This window comes from Lytechinus pictus, chromosome 17, assembly GCF_037042905.1.
Source record: "Lytechinus pictus isolate F3 Inbred chromosome 17, Lp3.0, whole genome shotgun sequence".
NCBI lineage: Eukaryota > Metazoa > Echinodermata > Echinoidea > Temnopleuroida > Toxopneustidae > Lytechinus > Lytechinus pictus.
The window spans coordinates 333,269-352,735 of NC_087261.1; the positions used below are offsets into that span (position 1 = coordinate 333,269).

At 35.8% G+C, this 19,467-nt stretch overlaps 1 protein-coding gene across 1 annotated transcript; it reads left to right on the forward strand.

Moving 5' to 3' along the window:
* The first annotated feature begins 2,384 nt into the window (after positions 1 to 2,384).
* LOC129280795 (crustapain-like) lies at positions 2,385 to 17,950 on the forward strand. The gene is made up of 10 exons (XM_054916799.2): positions 2,385 to 2,742; positions 6,783 to 6,938; positions 7,349 to 7,521; positions 8,966 to 9,221; positions 10,750 to 10,945; positions 11,774 to 11,967; positions 12,987 to 13,078; positions 13,850 to 14,011; positions 14,761 to 14,950; positions 15,536 to 17,950. The coding sequence occupies exons 1-10, from the start codon at positions 2,697 to 2,699 to the stop codon at positions 15,724 to 15,726; spliced, it is 1,656 nt and encodes a 551-aa protein (XP_054772774.2). The 5' UTR covers positions 2,385 to 2,696; the 3' UTR covers positions 15,727 to 17,950.
* Positions 17,951 to 19,467: the final 1,517 nt, after the last annotated feature.

The window sequence follows — 19,467 nt, forward strand, 5'->3', positions numbered from 1 at the left end:
TTGTAGAAAACTATAATTGTAAATACACAATATTGATTTAAATTGGGTAGCACAACGCACCAGTGGTGAATCTGGGGGAGGGAGCGGTGAGCCCCCCCCCCCCCCCTCCCCCCCCCCCCCCCCGCCGATTAGCCCTATGGCATAATAGGCTCTTTGCGGATCATCGTACAATAAACGATTTTAAATCAAAAGTATTCTTATTTGTAAGAAAAAAATGAAATCCTCGATTTATGTATATATGCACATAATATGAGAGAGAGAGGGGGTGCTTGTGTGTTTTGGGCTACTTTCATTTAATTTCAAGGCAACGAATATAATTTTTAAAGAATTTAGTCAATCTAACAATATGGAATTGGCACATCAATTTTCATCATAATTCCCAAATCAGTGTTTACACCAATCAAGAAAATAACAGAAGGCAAGCACGAAGCGGGGGGGGGGGGTCTTATAACCCCCTAAATTTTCCAAAGCAAGAAAAAATATGGTAGAAAAAGAGGCTCTCGGGTAAAATATAATAAACAATTTCATCTGATTACCATTTTTTTTTAATTGGCTTGTCAAATTTTCTGGCCAAGGAAGAAAAGGAATCGATCCCCCCCTACGGAGCTGCAGAAGGCCTATGTTGTTTATCAGGGTCAGCGCTGTATGGGGCAAGACGAGCTGACTTAATTCCTTCAAAATGAATAACAGGAAGAATAGTTTTATTGATACGAAACTTTTGCTATTATCTTTTCTTTCTCCCGTATTCTTCCTTTTTTGCCTATTTTCTCCTCTTCTTTTCACTGGCTTTAAAAAATAGTTGGCCGCCCCACTTTATTTGGACAAGTGAAGTGATGAGGCTTAAATAAACTTATGTTGTTTTACAATAAATCTCGAGTTGAAAGAGATTATGCGTATGAATGAGAGAGTGAATACGAATGCGAAAGAGAAGAGGGGGGCCGGGGTAGTTACCATGCAGACGGTTCTTTCTGATTCACTGCCTATTAAATGCGGAGTCCCTCAAGGAAGCATTTTAGGCCCCATTCTTTTTATGTCTTACATCAATGATATGTGTACTTGTATTAACGAATCTAAATTAATTTTATATGCTGATGATAGTGTCTTGCTATATTCAGATACAAATCCCAAGATAATTAATAAAAAACTTAGTGCAGATTTGGCTAATTGCATCGAATGGATGTCTGACAACAAGCTTAGTTTACACGTTGGGAAAACGGAAAGCATTTTATTTTGTTCGAAACGAAAGTTAAGATATACACACGATTTCAAGGTTTCATATAATAATCAGGTAATTGAAAGAAAAGATTCAGTAAGATATTTGGGAATTAATTTAACAAGTAACCTATCATGGACGGGTTTGGTAGACTCAATCGCCAAAAAGGCAAATTCACGCTTGAAATTTTTGTATAGATATCAAACCTGTTTGAATATGAAGTCTAGACGTATTTTATGCTTTGCTTTAATACAGTGTTTATTCGACTATGCTAATGCGGCTTGGTACGGTAGTCTGGGTGTTACGGATAAGAAAAAGCTAAGAATAATTCAAAATAAAATTGTGAGATATATAAATGTTTTAGGACCAAGAGCACATGTCGGATATAATGAACTTGAAAAGGCAGGATTGCTTCATGTAGATCACAGGTCACAACAATTAGTATTACACCACGTGCATAAAATATTCTATTCGGATAAATTAGATCATTATATAGCAAATAATTTCACCCGGGTATCAAATATCCATAGGTACGATACTCGAAATAGTAATTTTAATTTCGTATTACCAAAACGTGAAGGACATATTGGAAACACTTTTTATTTTAATGGCATCCAATCTTGGAATGCTCTTCCTGATAAAATAAAAGCCGTTAAATTTTTTTGTCAATTTAAGAGTGCATTAAAAAATCACCTAAAACTGGAAGCTGCCCGAGAACAGCATTACCAGTAAAATAACACATTTTGTACAGTTGGTTTCTAGTATTGTAGATAATGTATACATTAGGGTATGTTAAAATATAATCTTGTTTCACATATTAGGAAGATTATTGTTTGCTTCAGATGTTTGCAAATTATATGACTGATGGATATGTTTGTATGTATTTTTTTTCCCAATATTCCAGTACTTGTCGTAGTTTATATTTTTTTGTTACAATATGTTAATGTTTTATACTAACTATAGGACCCCATTGGAAATAAGCCTTTCGGCTTTCATGGGCTATCCTGTCAAGGTATTTCCTCAATTTCATTGTAATCTCCTGTGATATTCTTGACGAATAAAATCTATAAAATCAATCAAAATCAATCAATCAATCAAAAGGCTGGTGTTGGAACATCCTGGTCAAACATGCAGATTGAAAATCGTCAGAATTATTTACAATCATTTTGTCAGATCATGATGAGATTATATTCTGAAGATCAAGAGAGTTTTCAGCCACCCCCGCCCCCGAACGACCCTGGGAAAATCGAGCTCCAAATGAATGGACACGCCCCTCGGAAAATAGTCACGTGACTTAATCACGTGATTAATCACATGCCTTTATTGCGGTCACGTCGTTAACGTTAACGGTTCAGCTGCTGATCATGCAATTAATAAGAGCCTGAAGAGGAAGTGCAGTGGCCAGTGCAGTGCAGTGGTACTGGTGGGACAGCGCGGCAGGCATCTTTCTTTCTCCTGGTCCTGTTTTTCGTTCGTGGATAAGATGTACTTAAACCATTTGGAGGTGATATGCATTATCCTGGTGGCAAGTAAGTACCTATCACTGTTCCTAGTTAAGTAGTATGACTTCTGTTTCTATGACTATGAGACTATAGTCTAAGTTCTAACTAGATCTACAAGTAACTTTAGTTTCTTTTTTTTTTTGGGGGGGGGGGGGAGATTATTTCTGCAATTGGTTGCTGCAGACCTAACCCACTCACACTAGTACGAGGTTAGTATATTATAAGTATATATATACTAACCTCGTCCACCGGACCGTGTTTGACCCTGGATTTCGAAGTGGTCGGCAAACATCGCTTCATTGCTGAAGTAACATATGCCGAAACTCCTTCTCGCTACTCACCGGGGCTCTTTCCGGTAAAGTAGCAATACATTAAAAAATTAAAAATGTAATTTGAATATAATAATCGGTCAAAAAGAGCAAATTTCGCTTACCTCGGCCTGGAAAGTGACTTCGCTTGTCTCTTCTACGGAAATACAAGGAAGCCCGTTGGTGGCGCTAATAAATTTCACAACCTTGATTCAACTCCTCGGTAATTTTATAACTGTGTCTAAATTCTTTGAATGCGCAATTCTCATAATTGATTTACTAATTATGGGCACCACTAAATGAAATACCTTCAAAAACATAATTCAAGATTATTATTGGCGATGATAACACTTTTTTGCAATTAATTTAAAACGATGACTAATAAAGAAAAATTGAAAAAAATATACGTGCCTGGAACGAAACCAGCAGTACAGGCTTTAACGAACGTCAATAATACGGTATACCAAAGTCTATACAATGAAAAGATTGGACACTTTACGGACTTTGCGTAATATGCCTTGCGTCGATTTGCGTGTAAAATAGTGTAGATGCCTAGTCTTCCCTCGTCGTGTCTTTGATATGAATATACATCGCGCGCCCTCTTTAGGCAAAAATTTATATCCGCGCTGACACATTTTTATCTCCGTGAAATCTTCACTAAAGATCAAGAAAATATATATATATTTTAAAAGAAACTTCAAGGAGAAGTCACGGAATGATCTAAATGATTCGGTAAGTGTCATAGCAGAATGTGAAATACCAGATTATGCGTGATGTTTTATGTGGGCGAAAGCCCAGTAGTTCATGGATGTGTCGTGTGTGTCGCGTGCATATGAATGATATTCCTTCGCACGCGAGATGATATGAACCCATGGGTGGACCTAACCCAGAGAGCTGCGGGCCGGAGCCCAGAAGCGAACCGTGTATCTGGATCTGGATGTATACGATGCAGGGCCCTCCTGGGCATAAACGCATCGGGTACTTGACCTGGATTTTGCCGGGACGGGCGGGTGCAATACACCGGGTGAACACCCTACTCTTTGAGGAATAGTGTATTGGTTTTAACGTGCATAGGTTTGTACCTCTCCTATAATACTGTATACACGGGACCAACATTTGCGTCCTTTCCGATGGACGGAGTGTTTTTCCAAATTCCAACTGTATATTCACACCTGCACTGAAATGACTGAATACAGTGGTGAGGCGCGCTAACATTCAACGCTATAGCATCAGACTGTATTTACCCATAGTTTTATACTCACGAGATTAGGGTAGATTGTGGTCAAAATATCTAGCAAAATAAATTGTGAAAACAGAAATTATGCACTTACCACGATTATATGGATGAGTATCCTGACATCGAGGCACAGACTGGAAGTGGATTCTCAAAAAAACGAAAAGTTCTTTCGCGGTAGCTCTCCTTTCAAAATTCAAAACAAAATGGCCGATCGAGACCGAGGCTATAGCACTAGCGCATATAGACTTGGTCAATTTCGCGCATGCGCCCTACACCCTCGGTACTGGTCTCGATCTGCCATTTTGCTATGCATTCTGAAAGAAGAAGAGCTACCGCGACAGAGCTTTTTGGGTTTTTTTAGGTTCCAGTCTGTGCCTCGATGTCAGGATACTGCCACACGATAGACCTTCATCCATATAATCGTGGTAAGTGCATAATTTCTGTTTTCACAATTTATTTTGCTAGATATTTTGACCACAATCTACCCTAGTCCCGTGAGTATGAGTAAATACACGGTTCGCTTCTGGGCTCCGGCCCGCTTCGCGGAGACCGAAGTTCTAGCTCGATCTATAATACAGGGACTCAATGAGTCATGGCCATATGTTTATGTATTAAGTTCGGATAAAACAGGAAAATGAAGTTGCGCGATAGCCGAAGTAAATGACTGTGAAAACAGGGGTCCTTGGAACGGGTCGCCTGCGTGTGAGTGCGTATATGCATCCCTATAATGGAACAGGTATACGTGCATGCAGAGGAAATGGTCAGACAGCGCTCTGCGGCCGCTTTTCACCAAAATTGCAGCTCATTATAGCGGATCAATGCGGCCGGAACGGCTTTGGAGCATTGGAGCGGATTTCTTTTTCCTCGATAAGAAGAAAATGCTATTCTTTGGAGAGGCTTTCTTTGTTCTTTTTCTCAAGATGAAAATGCTATTCCTTGGAACGGAAATTTGAGTGTAAAAATGGGGGTCCCCTCCGTGGCACATACCCACCATGCATTATATACTGAGTGCCCCCCCCCCCCCCCCGGGCTCCACTCACCAACTACACTAATGTTAGAGATCGAAGTTTTAACTTTGTCTGTAAAGGGGGTCAACGGCCGTTGTTCGAAACATTTTTTTTTCTCATCAATGCCATATTTTTTCTGTATCTAAGTTAGATCTAGTCTAGATCTAGTGCATGTATGAAATAATAAATTTAAATATGAAAGAGAAATTCCAGTACTTGCAGTAAACTCTGATTTCATGAGAAAGTCTGTAAAACCAGGCTTAATTGTCAGTATATCATCGAGGATCTAGATCTGGTACAGTTACATAAACTGAACTTTGTGAAATCTTGAAATCTACGCTGAAAAATGTTCAGACTGAACTTCCCCAACACAGATAAGCGCACATGGGACTGTGTATAATTATTGCTTTGAGCGTCGGGCCCGACGCTCTACCCGAATCCTGTGCTTATTTGCTGATTTCTCAGCAATTACACAATTTCTTCCAGAATCCTTTGGCACATGCGTTTTATTTATACAAACATACACTTTGGTGGTCATTTCATTGGATTCTGTACGAACTCATTTTGATATCATTACCAAAACTAGCATTTACCTTTAAAGTGAATTAGTAAGTAGGATTCTTATCCTATATTCCCGCCTTGGGCTTGAAACTGGTAATCCAGCTTCTGAGGCTTGACTCGGGAAGTTCTCTTGTCTGATATTGTGCATGGTGGGCAGCCATCTTGGTAATGAATAATTCATGGGAAAGTGGCCAACAAAATCCAGACTCCATCCGATGACCTTTACGTCACATATTACAGTATAAAAGAAGAAAAGAAAATTAAAGAAATAAAGGGAGGAAAAGGAAAAAAGAAAAGTGTAAAAGAGGAATTAAAGCAAAGAAAAGAAAGAGGAAAAGAGAAATAAAACAAAACCAAAAAAGGAAAGATAAAAGAAAAAATTAAAAGAACGGTAAAACAAAAGAAAAAAAGGGGGAAAAAAGAAAGTGTAAAAAAGGAAAAAGAAAAGAAAAGAAAAAAAGATGAAAAGAACAGTAATTAAAGAAACAAAAGGAAAAGGAAAAAGAAAAGGGAAAAATGGAAAGTGAGAAAAAGATGAGCTCAGCTAGCTACTGAGCTGTTTTTAATGGCGACTGGGCATAATCACAAATTTCTTGATCTGGATATCTGTACAATGCAGGGCCCTCCTACTAGCTCCTGGGATTAAATGCATTGCGTGAGGGAGGGCACAGCCCACAGGGAAAAAGGTTCTCATGTCTGTATTCAATGGACCCTCCTTAGAAAGGAATAACTGTCATTTCTAAGGATTTCTGATGTTTTACTGTCATCCCCATTCACCGACGGTAGCCCATTAGTGCGAGCCCCATGGATACAACCGTCAATCAATTTGATGGAAAATTTTGTATATAGATTTTTAGCATTTTACTAGGTCTAAATTAAAGAATACTTTGAAAAGTGGGTTTACTTTGTGCATTCACCCACCAGCCATCTCAATTCTGTCTCTTTGATCTTCAGGTATATCTTGCCTCCATGGATCTCCTGTTAAACCAATCTTCAAGGATCATTACCATGCTTCAGGATATGTCAGACTGCCTTATGCTGAACTCAATGAACCATTTGAGATATTCTTTCAGGGAGCTAAGCACAGGAGCAGGATTGACTTCTACAATGGTAAGACTTGTCGTGACCTTTTGATGAATAGTAGTATTGGTACTACTTACCATGATGGCACTTGTTGAAGTGTTTAATAATGTTTTTTTTAATATATTTTGATTATCACTTTCATTCTCTTGGGACCCATAAGAAGAATAGAAGTGCTATGGCTTGTTTTAGATTTTTCTTGAAACTACAACATAGTGTCTTTTATCATATTTTCATTCATTGTAGTTGAATTAAAATTGAATGAAGTTTATTTGAACATAGTTTATGAAATTTACAGAAATAAAGTCAACCAAATGCTTAACAAAATTCTCATTCAATATTTGTATGTGCTCTTTAATAATATTTCAAGCACATTTTCAAATTGAATTTCAACTTTTCACACTGACTTTCAGATTGATTTTTTTTCTATCGACCTGCAGGCATGGACAAGATCTATAACCGGGGTGATGAGGGGAATTATGGGAATGTCTACAAGATATCTCCTGCTACCCTAAAAGATGTCCGTACTCTTGAGAGTTGTTTTCTGATCCCCGGTGAGAAGGGTGGTTCAGTAATGCCTCAGGGTATGCTACCTAATCTAACTTACTTCACAGTGAGTATAAAAACCTTCTTCTTCCGTGAACTCCTAACATTGAAATCACCCACCCAGTCCCACAGATTTCAAGGTTCTCATGACACCATCCTCCTCAGTTACCCACCTTTTAAAACAAAGATTACACTATAGGTGATCGTGCCTTTGTTTAGTGCTGCACCCAAACTCTGGAATAGTCTCCCTACCTCAATATGGAAAGCATTATCTGTTAACTTGTTCAAAATTAAACTAAAAAACTTACCTTTCTTAAGAGAGGTTCAATAAATAAGTCACTTTCTGTTATATAATTTGAAGAGACAGTAGGCCTCCTTTTTCCCGTAAGTATAACTTAATCATACTTTTGTTTACTTGTCTTGTTAAATATTTCACCTTTTAAGTATTGTAATGCACAGTTTACATGTAGTATATAGGCCTACGTATAGAAATTGTGCAATATAAATTGACAATTATTATTATTATTGTTGGAAGTTATTCTTTAAACTAATTCAGCGTAACTTTTATTCATTTTGTGTGGGTGCATACAAACAATCATGGCCCTTAACCCAAGGGTTTATTTCCGATTGGTCTAATGCCAATTCGTCCCATTACCAAGTTGTCTACTATCATTTGTTCTACCATCAGTTTGTCCACTATCCACATGCTATTTTTTTCCTTGTCAGTTCTTTTATTTGACAAAGAATTTGAAACAACTAAATAATTGATTGGTTGTATCTACTATACATAGCACTTTGCCAAAGATCTTATTGTCATTATTTCCCATGATGTTATTTTTCTTTATTTATTAATTTCACAAGAATTTGTTTACTTCTTGATGAAAAGAAAAAGATAATCAAGTAATGAAGCACTTGTAAACACTCTGCATAGTGCTCCAGGTTCTAATTGTCATCATTATCAGTCTGTTGAGCACTATTCTATTATCTCTGCATAAGAAAACTATATCCTTGACGTTACAGAACTTTTCTACATATATTTCATTTGGATTGTCCAAAACTCAAATTGGTGTAATTCAGAGCCAATTGTGTTTTCAAAATTTTGAAAGTACATACATGTAGGGAAAAGTTGATATAAAATATGATATGACCACTTTTCAGATGTGGATCAAAGAGGATTATTGGGATTTTGTGCCCACCCCCCCCCCCCCCCATTCCATTTTGGCCCATATTCCCTTTGGTAAGGATTGCCCCTTTCTGTGCCTATCTTTTCTTTGGTTTTCAATTTTTCTTGGTGGTTATTTAATTCCTTCTTTTGAGTAAGAACCTTTTGTTCTTGAACTTCTTGATTGTCCAAAATGAAAATCATCTTAAAAATGAATCAACACTTGTCTATGCCCCAATCTCGTCCACCATTCATAATTTTCTAGACCTGGCCCTAATGATGTACAATATTTAGGTGAAAGAGGATTACCATTAACACTTTACATCGGCCTATTCTCTTTTGCTTGCAGTACTTGTCCAGCGGTATGAGAAATGGGCGGAGCGTAGATCTATGGCAGAACAAAACCACAATAACCTACAATAACCGCTCTCGCACCAGCACATACACATTCGCCGTTACAACCACCACACCTCCACGGCCCGTTCAGTACATCATGATGGGATTTGATAGTCTGCTCGGCTCACATTACGATGAATATATCATCGATTTTGATTTCTTTGATGAAAACACTGAGATCTCAGAAGACACGTTCACCATCCCTAAAAGTGAGTCAGTCATGGAGTAATACATGAAAGTTGTTGTAGGCCTTATTGTAAGTGATGGTGTTATATTTCTTATTCATAGAGATGTTGTGGCTCAGTGAATAGGTCTCTGTACTTTGAATCACAAGGTCTGGGTTCAACTGCCACTGCAGTACTCATGTCCTTTGGCAAGGCATTAATCTATACTTATCTACATGTACACTCTCCACCCAGGTATAGTAAATGGGAACCCGGTAGGAAGGTATTGCTTAAATGCTTGATCAGGCCTGGTAGCTGTGCTAAAGCCGTGGTAATAGTATGCAGCACTTAGAAACATTTGTAATAAGCACTATATAAATGTAACATATTATTGATATTATTCATACCAGAACATACATGTAATTAATGATGCTTGAAAGAATTCCAGTTGTAAAAATCGAAAGAGGTCTAAAGAAATATATTTTTATCTCAGTCATAATTGATTTCCTAGACTTAAGTTAAAGGGTCTCCTGAATATGGACAGTCAAGAAGAGGAGGAGAAAAAATCAGAATGAGAAGACAAAATACAAACAAAATGATTCCAAATGAATTACATCATCCAATGGCTTTGTAACTTTTTTAAACTAAAAAATCAATGACCTAAACTTAGAAATTAATGACCTACTCCATTGAAACTAAGCAATAATTGACTACTGAAAGTGGAAACCTCAGTATCCTTACATATAAAATCACCTAAGACATCAATAATAAGCCTGCAATCAGCTTTCTCATGTCAAAACTACCCGGCAAAATTCTATGCAAAACTGAATGCGCTCGAAACTCTGCCACTTTACAGATATTGTAGTACTTGAGTATTGAGAGTTGTTTAATGAATACATGTACTTGGTTTAGTTAATTGCTATCCACCTATACATGTATCATTTTACATGTGCACAATATCAATTCGAGCTTGCAGTTGCTCCTCTTGTATGAGGAAGAAACATGTTATAGACTTTTAGGATAATGGCTTGGAGTTTTCTATACCTTGTTATAATTGTTTTCAACCCTGTTTTGGTTTCAGTTATTATGTTTGTTTCTCTCTTTGGTTTTAATATATTTTCATATATTTATGCAGTTAGCATTATTTTATTGAAAATATATTTCTGAATCTCTTATAATCATCATTTCTCTCATAATCACCATTATCATCATCATTACTATCATCATCTCAATCATCCTCATCGTCATTATCATCATCTCAATCATTACATTGCGATCATTCAGTAATTCATCTATAATGTGACATATATCTTATCAGAAGATCAGGGGGCCGTTTTCATAAAGATGTTCGTAACGTAAGAGCGACTTTAAGAATGACTGGTGAACCCTTACGCTTTAAACCATTGCCAATGGTATATACCATTTACCACAAGAAAGGATCACCAGTCGTTCTTTAAGTCGCTCTTAACTTTTGAACAGCTTTATGAAACACCCACCAGGAATCTTTTCAAGCCAAAAGTTAGGAGCTGCATTATATTGATGAATCATCATTCCCATGATTCATTTCATTCAGATTTGACGTGTAAGGGATTCCCAGGGCCGGGTATTGAGCATAAGATCAAAGGTAACCCTATGAAAGAGATGGTTAATCCTGAACTAGGAGATCGATATCATCAACTCTTTGATGAATTCAAGCAGAAGTATGGCAAGACATACAAGTCTGATGTGGAGCATGTTGAACGCAAGAGTCACTTCACTAAGAATGTGAGGTAAGAATGATTTCAGTTGATGGATCCACACAGTGGCAAATCCAGGGGGGGCACATCCAGCCTGTGCGCCACCCCCCCCCCCCCCCTTTGAGAGCCATAATAAATATGTTTAATGTAAATATGCCATTCTTACACATGTGTGCCCCCCCCCCATGGGGGGGGCACACATATTCAATGGGAATATGTCGTTCATACACAAATGAGGACATATTTTTTTTGCTTGTCAAATTTTCCTTGGGAAAATGTGCCCCCCTCCCCTTGGAAAATCTTGGATCCACACATTTATGCACCAGAAGATAGTACATCATTGCGATACCTGCAAACAAAGATAGCCTGTATTCTGAGGTGCAGTGTAAGTTATATTAGGCCATGTCTTAAATTTGTGCTAACATTATGGGAAGCCGAATGTGTCAACATTTTGCTTTCATTGTATGTTTACTATTGTAAACTGTGCTTTTTTCTCATGGTTCAATAATAATGATTCATTCTTCACAGACAATAATAAAAGATTTCATTTTCAAATAAGCTAATAAATTGACCCTCTACTGTTAGAGATTTATGTCACTATTGGCTATTCATATATTATCCATAAGTTTTGACCAGACTTTAAAATAAACTTGAATTCAGCATATTGGACAATTTGTTTTAGAAGCTTGGAATGAACCTATGTGCTGTTATGTGATATTCAAATTTAATCTGATAAACTATTCACTGTCTATTGTTCAAGCTTTATATGATATATGTTTCTTCTGACTTTTAAGTAAGGTGTCTTGAAGTATATGGTTTCATTCTCCATTAAACATGAAAAATCTTTACTTCTATGTATAGAATGATCCATTCCATCAATCGAGCCAACCTGGGATACGTTCTTGCCATAAACCATCTAGCCGACCAATCACATTATGAGTTGAAGAGAATGAAAGGTCGTCTCCGACAAACCCAGCCTAACAATGGCTTCCCTTACACTGGTTCGGACATCCCCGATGATGCTGTACCAGATCATATTGATTGGAATGTGAGAGGTGAGTGATAATTACATCCTTTTACTGTGCGTCCTAGAAAAAGGGAACTTGTTTTCAGAGATATCACTGTCTTAAGCATGTTTGATTACAAACTTGACATTAATTATAATGAAAGTGAAATCTCTTCTTTAATTTGAGACCAAATACTTAGAAAATTTTCCATGCATGGCAGTATACAAAAAAATAAATATTGAGGCTAATTAGAAATTTACATGGAAACACGAATCCGCAGTCATTTTGAGATTAAAAAGATAACAATAATACAAAAAAAATGTTTTTAAGGTATACCTTTCCTAAACAATATCATTGTTGATCAATTTATTTTATGCAACGTTGATGATGAAATTAAAAACTCTTCCTGTTCATGTGAACTTCCATAATGTGCATAAAAAAGAGAAAAACCTGACTTTAATGATGATCTAAATGAAATGTTAGAAATCCTGTTTATCCATAAAAATTATATTCCTCTTTTTTTCTGTGTCACACTGTAAAGCATTGGCTGTTTAGATAGAAATGCACATCGATGCACATTGAAAGTAAAACAAAAGAAGTACACATTTTGAGCACATCATTAGTTTACTGCTTATCCCACACCTCTTTTTTTTAGTCTATGTGCCTTTCTCCTATTTTTCTTACTTAGTCCTACTCGCTTTTAAGGTTAGGTATTGTCAATAGATTTGAGGTAATAGAAGCTCTAGATGCCAATGTGATAATGCATGCTGCATTTTAACATGTAATAGGTTAATTGGGGCACTTGAAGGCTTGAAGCAGATAAGTAAAACAGCACTGGGACTTTTAGGTAATCACCTGTATTAATCGACATTGGATAGGAAAGAATATAATAAATTAGCCCCTGTACAAAAACTTTTGATTTCCTTGCATTTTTGTAATTAAGCACATTTATATGTTAGTAGATCTTTTATGAATATCTTTTAAACACATACCAGCCTGATTTATTTCCTGTTAAACCTCTTTGTTTTGTCATAACAATCTATATTTTGTTGAATTACCCGTTATAGGAGCTGTGAGTCCAGTAAAGGATCAGGCGGTGTGTGGATCATGCTGGAGTTTTGGATCGGCTGAAACTATAGAGGGGGCTGTTTTCATGAAGGTTAGTGGTGTATTTCAGCATGGTATTGAACCACAAATTACTATGCTAATTAATTCAGTTTAAATTTAAGAAAATTCTTCTGTGATGCATTCTTCATTCTCAAAAAAAGTACATCTAATATTTTTGCTTGGTTTCATGACATTTGCTCCTGTGAAAATTGCAATATGGTACTGTTAGATGATTCGTGTTTCTGATTTCGAAACAGGAAAAGCTGTTTTTAATGCCATCAACCTATTGTCATGTTTAATTCCTTCTCAATTATGTCTTTTCTATACTGATTTATTTAATGTTTCTTTGTTTGCTGTTATGACAGCAGCCATTTTCCATTTCAATCATTTAATTATATATTTATATATATCCATATATATATATATATATATTGTATTATTGTACTTTAACAGGCATATATTTTCACCTGAATGGAATAAAATCATAGTTGAAATGAATTGAAAAAGCAAATATTGAATTATTGAGTGAAAACTTATTGTAGTTTTGAGATTTAAAACAGAAAAACGGTCATTGATCAATGTTGGATGGGTGGGATTTCAGGAATGAAATATGTTTTTTTTTAACAGTAAAACGGATTGTTTTTCTGTTTTATTATTTTTCCATATTTTAACTTTTAGTTTTTACTTTTACATGACACAAAATAGAATTAAACTTCTTGTTTCCTTTTTCTGTTTCATGTAAATACTTTATTTTATATGTTCTCTATTCCTATTATTAAAGTGATACAACATCAAATCATATTTTCCTCTCATTGTTCTGTAGTACGGTGAGCGAGTACGGCTCTCGCAGCAGATGTTAATGGATTGTACATGGGCAGTAGGGAACAATGGATGTGATGGTGGTGAGGAATGGAGGGTTTATGAATGGCTTATGAAGAACGGAGGTATTCCATTGGAAGAGACCTATGGACATTACCTAGGACAGGTAGGCATTCTTTCTTCATTCAGCAGCGGCGTATCCAGGATTTTCCAAAATATTTTCTTGAAGAGAATTTGACAAGCAAAAAAAGGGGGAAAAAAGGTTTTCACCTAAAATTGAAGGTCATGTACATAAAATCATGTAGTATTTTGAAAAGCTAAACAAAAAAGGTAATCACTTGTGTATGAAGGACATATTACTATTAAAATTATATGCTGTGACTTTCAATAGGGGGCACACTCGTGTAAGAACTGCATATCTATATTAAAAATTTTGATTGTCGCTCTCAAAAGGGGGGGGCACAAGCTGGATGTGCCCCCCCCACCCCTTGATCTGCCAGTACATTCAGTCATTTTTATCAACATTATTCATAATATTGTGACAATCAAAGAACACTCATTTTAGTGTCCAGATGGTCTTATTTATTAAAAGCTGTATGTTCGTATAGCATCCATCTCACAACATAGATGTCACTAGGATATCAATCCCCACCCACCTTAGACTAAATGACATTGAGTTGCTGCTATCCTGTTTCGCATTTGAGGACTTATATGGATGGAGCAACATTGATCAGACGGCGTTCAGTGGCTGTCGGATCCATGATAAATTGGGCAAAATAAATTTTCAGGGGATTTTTATTTCCTATTTCTATTTCAAACAATGATATATGGAGTATTATTATAATCATTGTTATTATTATTATTACTATTTTTAAGATTAATATTATTATTATTATACTTTGTACCCTATTTCAGAATGGTAGATGCCACTATGACAAGTCTATGGCCAAGGCTAGCATCAAGAAATACTTCAATGTCACATCTGGTGATCAGAAAGCTCTGAAGAAAGCTTTGGCAACCAAAGGACCTATTGCAGTCGGCATTGATGCTGCCCTTCCCTCATTCAGTTTCTACTCGTATGGCACATATTATGATAATGCATGTGGTAAGATATTTTATCTTCTTCTTTTTATTTGTTCCTTTATTTTCTTCATATTGCTCTTTGTTTTCTACCTGGCAGATTCATATTTGTGATGGAAATTTTGTGACATGACATTGTACCAGTTATGCATTCTTGTGTATACCTATGTCGTGTTGCATGTTTTGATTTTGTGAAGATGGAATCTACCACTCAGACAGTACAACATCTAACCCTTTGGGGGGGGGTGGCATGAATAAAATAGTGAATTTTTTATGCAAAGCTGAAGCTACATAAGATATTGCTTTAGCATTTAATGTATAGTCCATTATTAAACCTATTAACTAATTTTCTTTTATGCTCCTTATGTACATTTCTTATTTTTCTTCTTTGCCTTTGCTCTTTTAATTTTTTTCTGTGTCTTTTTCTTCACCTTCTATTTTGTCTTCAGCTTCATCTTGACTTTGTCTTCTGCTTCTTCCTCTTCCTTTCTGCTTTTTCCTCCTCCTTTTCCTCCTCCCTCTCCTTTCAAAATCATCCTTTTCTTCCAAAGTCTTCTTGTTTCAAAATGTAAATGAATTGAATTCTTTGAATTAACTTGTCATTGTACAGGCAATACTACTGATGATCTAGACCACGCTGTTCTGGCCGTTGGCTACGGGACTGACAGTAACGGTCAGGATTACTGGTTGATCAAGAACTCCTGGTCTACCCATTGGGGAAACAACGGCTATGTCACCATCAGCATGAAAGATAACAATTGTGGTGTTGCGACAGCCGCTACGTATGTAGAACTAGAATAAATCGATGGTTGCCATGGCAATCCGACATTGGCCCCTGCTTCATCTGCTCCTCTTTAGATGTCTCAGAAGACATAACATAAGGGTTAGTGCTGTGGTGGGTTTCATGTTCAGAATAATGGTTGTGATTAAAGTTATATACAGATTTTACATTGGAGCAGTTATCACCATAGTTAGTGGCATGGATTAGGTTACCACCAATATATACCCCCCTCTACTGACCGCACAGAAACATTGTTTACGCTAACAATGTGCTAACAGAGGCCCTGTTACAATCGGTAATGTGGCAGCGATGCCTAATGTTACAACAATGCATTACTCACACATTGAAATGTTTTGACCTCACAATTCAAAAGATGTGGCTGGGCTTATTGTTAGCACTATGTTAGGCTTACAACGTTTCTGTGTGGCTGGCACGGATGAATAGCATTTCTTTATGGATCAACTCCAGTGATCCGTCTACAATGTTAAAGTTAAATCCCTCAATCAATAATATGTAAACATATTTTTGCGTATTTACTCAATAGCTCTGTTACAACTGTGAAAACATGTTGAATAGAGTAATTTGGAATCTGTATATTTACCATATGATATCCTACATGTATCACAAATGAGTCATTTGATAATGTCATATGATAGGGATAAGGTACGTTGAAAGCTTTCATCTTTATGCTTCAAAATCTGTTCATATATTACGATTGTATAATTGTATATAAGTATCAAAGAATGCTCAAAGAGTTGAATTTCAACATTGTTTCCTTGTGATCCTTCTTCAAACACATGCAATCAAATATTCAGTATGTTGGTCAATGTACACCAAGCAAAATTAAATTATGGTTTTACTAGAGAAAGAGGCTCTTACTTTATACAAGCTTTTGAACATGATGATCGTGTTCAAAAGATAATGAATTGCTAGAAACAGATTTATGTAAAACATTTTTTTTTTATTCAGCAATGTACTTATGAATAATTATTCTATGTCTTCATGTCTGGGAAGAAAATCTTGTAATCCTTGTCTCACCTGGCATAACATATTTTCCCAGTTCATGAGATTGCCAATAAACTTGTCACACAGTACTTCATTGATTGATTGAATTAAAAAATAACTCACATCATCCAATACTAGGCTGCTTTTCAGCAAGACTGCTTTTCAGCAAGACTTATTTATGAAACCTATTTTCCCTGCTGAATTTCCCTTTGATTGAACCCACATGTATGAATATTTGGAAAAGTAGTGTTTAAAATCTTGATATATCTTGGGATGTGTAATTGGAATAAAGTCCATATTGTCATATAATCTTTTATTTTTATCTGAAATAAAAACTTGTTTATACTTTTCATGAAATCTCTTTATTATCATGTATTAATCATGTATGAAAAAGGACCTCCATGGGATTAATTACAGATCTTTGTTATTTTTGTGTTCTAGTTATTGTATAGATTGTTCATGCTTTGGAAAAGAATCTTCCAATTATTGTTGGTGTGTAAGTTTGTGATCGTCTCCTTTTATTTCAACAAGTATCATTCAATGATAATAAATCTCTCTTTTTTTTTCTTTTTCTTTTTGGTATTTGATCTGTAAACCTGTCAAGCAAAGAGTGATGCATTTTTCCAGGTATAGTTGCTGTTATAATGAAATTTATATATATTTGCGGAAATTTCCTGTATGCAAAAATCAGTGTGAATCAATGCAGTTCTGATGTGTTTTCTGTTGAATATGTTATAGTATTGCAGCTATTGATTATTGTCTTAAGAATTATATTGTTTATACTTAATTAAGAGGTGAAACCTCAAATATAGTCGAGCTGATGATTTTTTATTAATCATCATTACAAAATTATGTGGTGATTTAGATTATTTCAGATTTTGTTAAAGATTTTCTTTAGTTGTTTAAGAAGCACGTAACTAAATGCATGGTTTTGTGATAAAACTGAATTCCAGGTGTAAAAAGATCTTAATACATTAAACCATTTTCCAACCATAAATTTCTGTACATTATATTTGATGAGCAACTTTTTTTCTAGAAAAGTGGTAGACGTGCTTAAAATTTAATAGTTAGCATATTGTTTTGATGTTTAAGAAACCTGTATGTAAACTTCTTTAATTCAAAGACTAATGGTTATATTATGACTGGGATTAAAATGCATTTTATAAATAATCAAGATTTATTTTATCATACTATTTTCATGAAAAAATGAATAATGGCAATAAATAATTCTTAAAAGCACATATCTTTTTCTATATTTGTTTTCTTCTCTTGTCTCTCTGTTAATGCCCACTGATGCCCACAATAAAAGTGATGATTATTATGGTAATTGAAGATTGATTTGACCTGCATACTGTAAGTTCACCTTTGCTACCTTTTCTGTTTCTTCCTTTGTTTCTTTTTCACTTATTTTACATCATAAATTTGAATGGAAAATCCTAATAGAAATGAATTGATATTCAAAAGGGTGCACCCCATGCGCTTGGTTGCAGGGAGGAGTAATTTCTTGAAAAAATATGTCACTTATAAAGCACAAACATGAACATAATTCTATATCATCATGGATTTCTTTTCTTCATCCTTCTGTTTCAACTGTTTTTCAATAGGAGAGGTTTCATTCAATAAAAATAAAGACACGGGAAGAGAAATCGAAGGTCATTATCATTCGTATCATCACTACCAATCTAGTCTGCACGCACAGACCCTGATTTAAACTTTTATCAATTAGTGTATCTCCACTCAAAGACTAGCACATACAAAACTTGCCTTCAGTACACAAGGCATGAGTAGGCTGCACATTCAGACCCATGTTTTGTTTCTGAAAAAAAATATTAGTGTGATATAAAAACGTTTTAAAGAATGTGTTTATAATAAATTTGTATTAAAATATTGGGAAAATGAGGAAAACCATTTTTGTCTCGCCTGCATAGCAGAGCGAGACTATAGGCGCCGCTTTTCCGACGGCGGCGGCGGCGTCAACATCAAATCTTAACCTAAGGTTAAGTTTTTGAAATGACATCATAACTTAGAAAGTATATGGACCTAGTTCATGAAACTTGGACATAAGATTAATCAAGTATTACTAAACATCCTGCCTGAGTTTCAGGTCACATGACCAAGGTCAAAGGTCATTTAGGGTCAACGAACTTAGACCATGTTGGGAAAATTATTTTCAAAATCTTAACCGAAGGTTAAGTTTTTGAAATGACATCATAACTTAGAAAGTATATGGACCTAGTTCATGAAACTTGGGCAGAAGGTTAATCAAGTATTAGTGAACATCCTGCTCGAGTTTCAGGTCACGTGACCAAGGTCAAAGGTCATTTAGGGTCAATGAACTTTGGTCAAGTTGGGGGTATTTGTTGAATTACTATCATAACTTTGAAAATGTATGGATCTAGTCCATGAAACTTGGACATAAGGTTAATCAAGTATTAGTGAACATCCTGCCTGAGTTTCAGGTCACATGACCAAGGTCAAAGGTCATTTAGGGTCAATGAACTTTGGCCAAGTTGGGGGTATTTGTTGAATTACCATCATAACTTTGAAAATTTATGGATTTAGTTCATGAAACTTGGACATTAGGTTAATCAAGTACCACTGAATATCCTGTGCGAGTTTCAGGTCACATGACCATGGTCAATGGTCATTTAAGGTCAATGAACTTTGGCCGTGTTGGGGGTATATGTTAAATTACCATCCTAGCTCTGAGTGTTTATGGATCTAGTTCATAAAACTTGGACATAAGAGTAATCAAG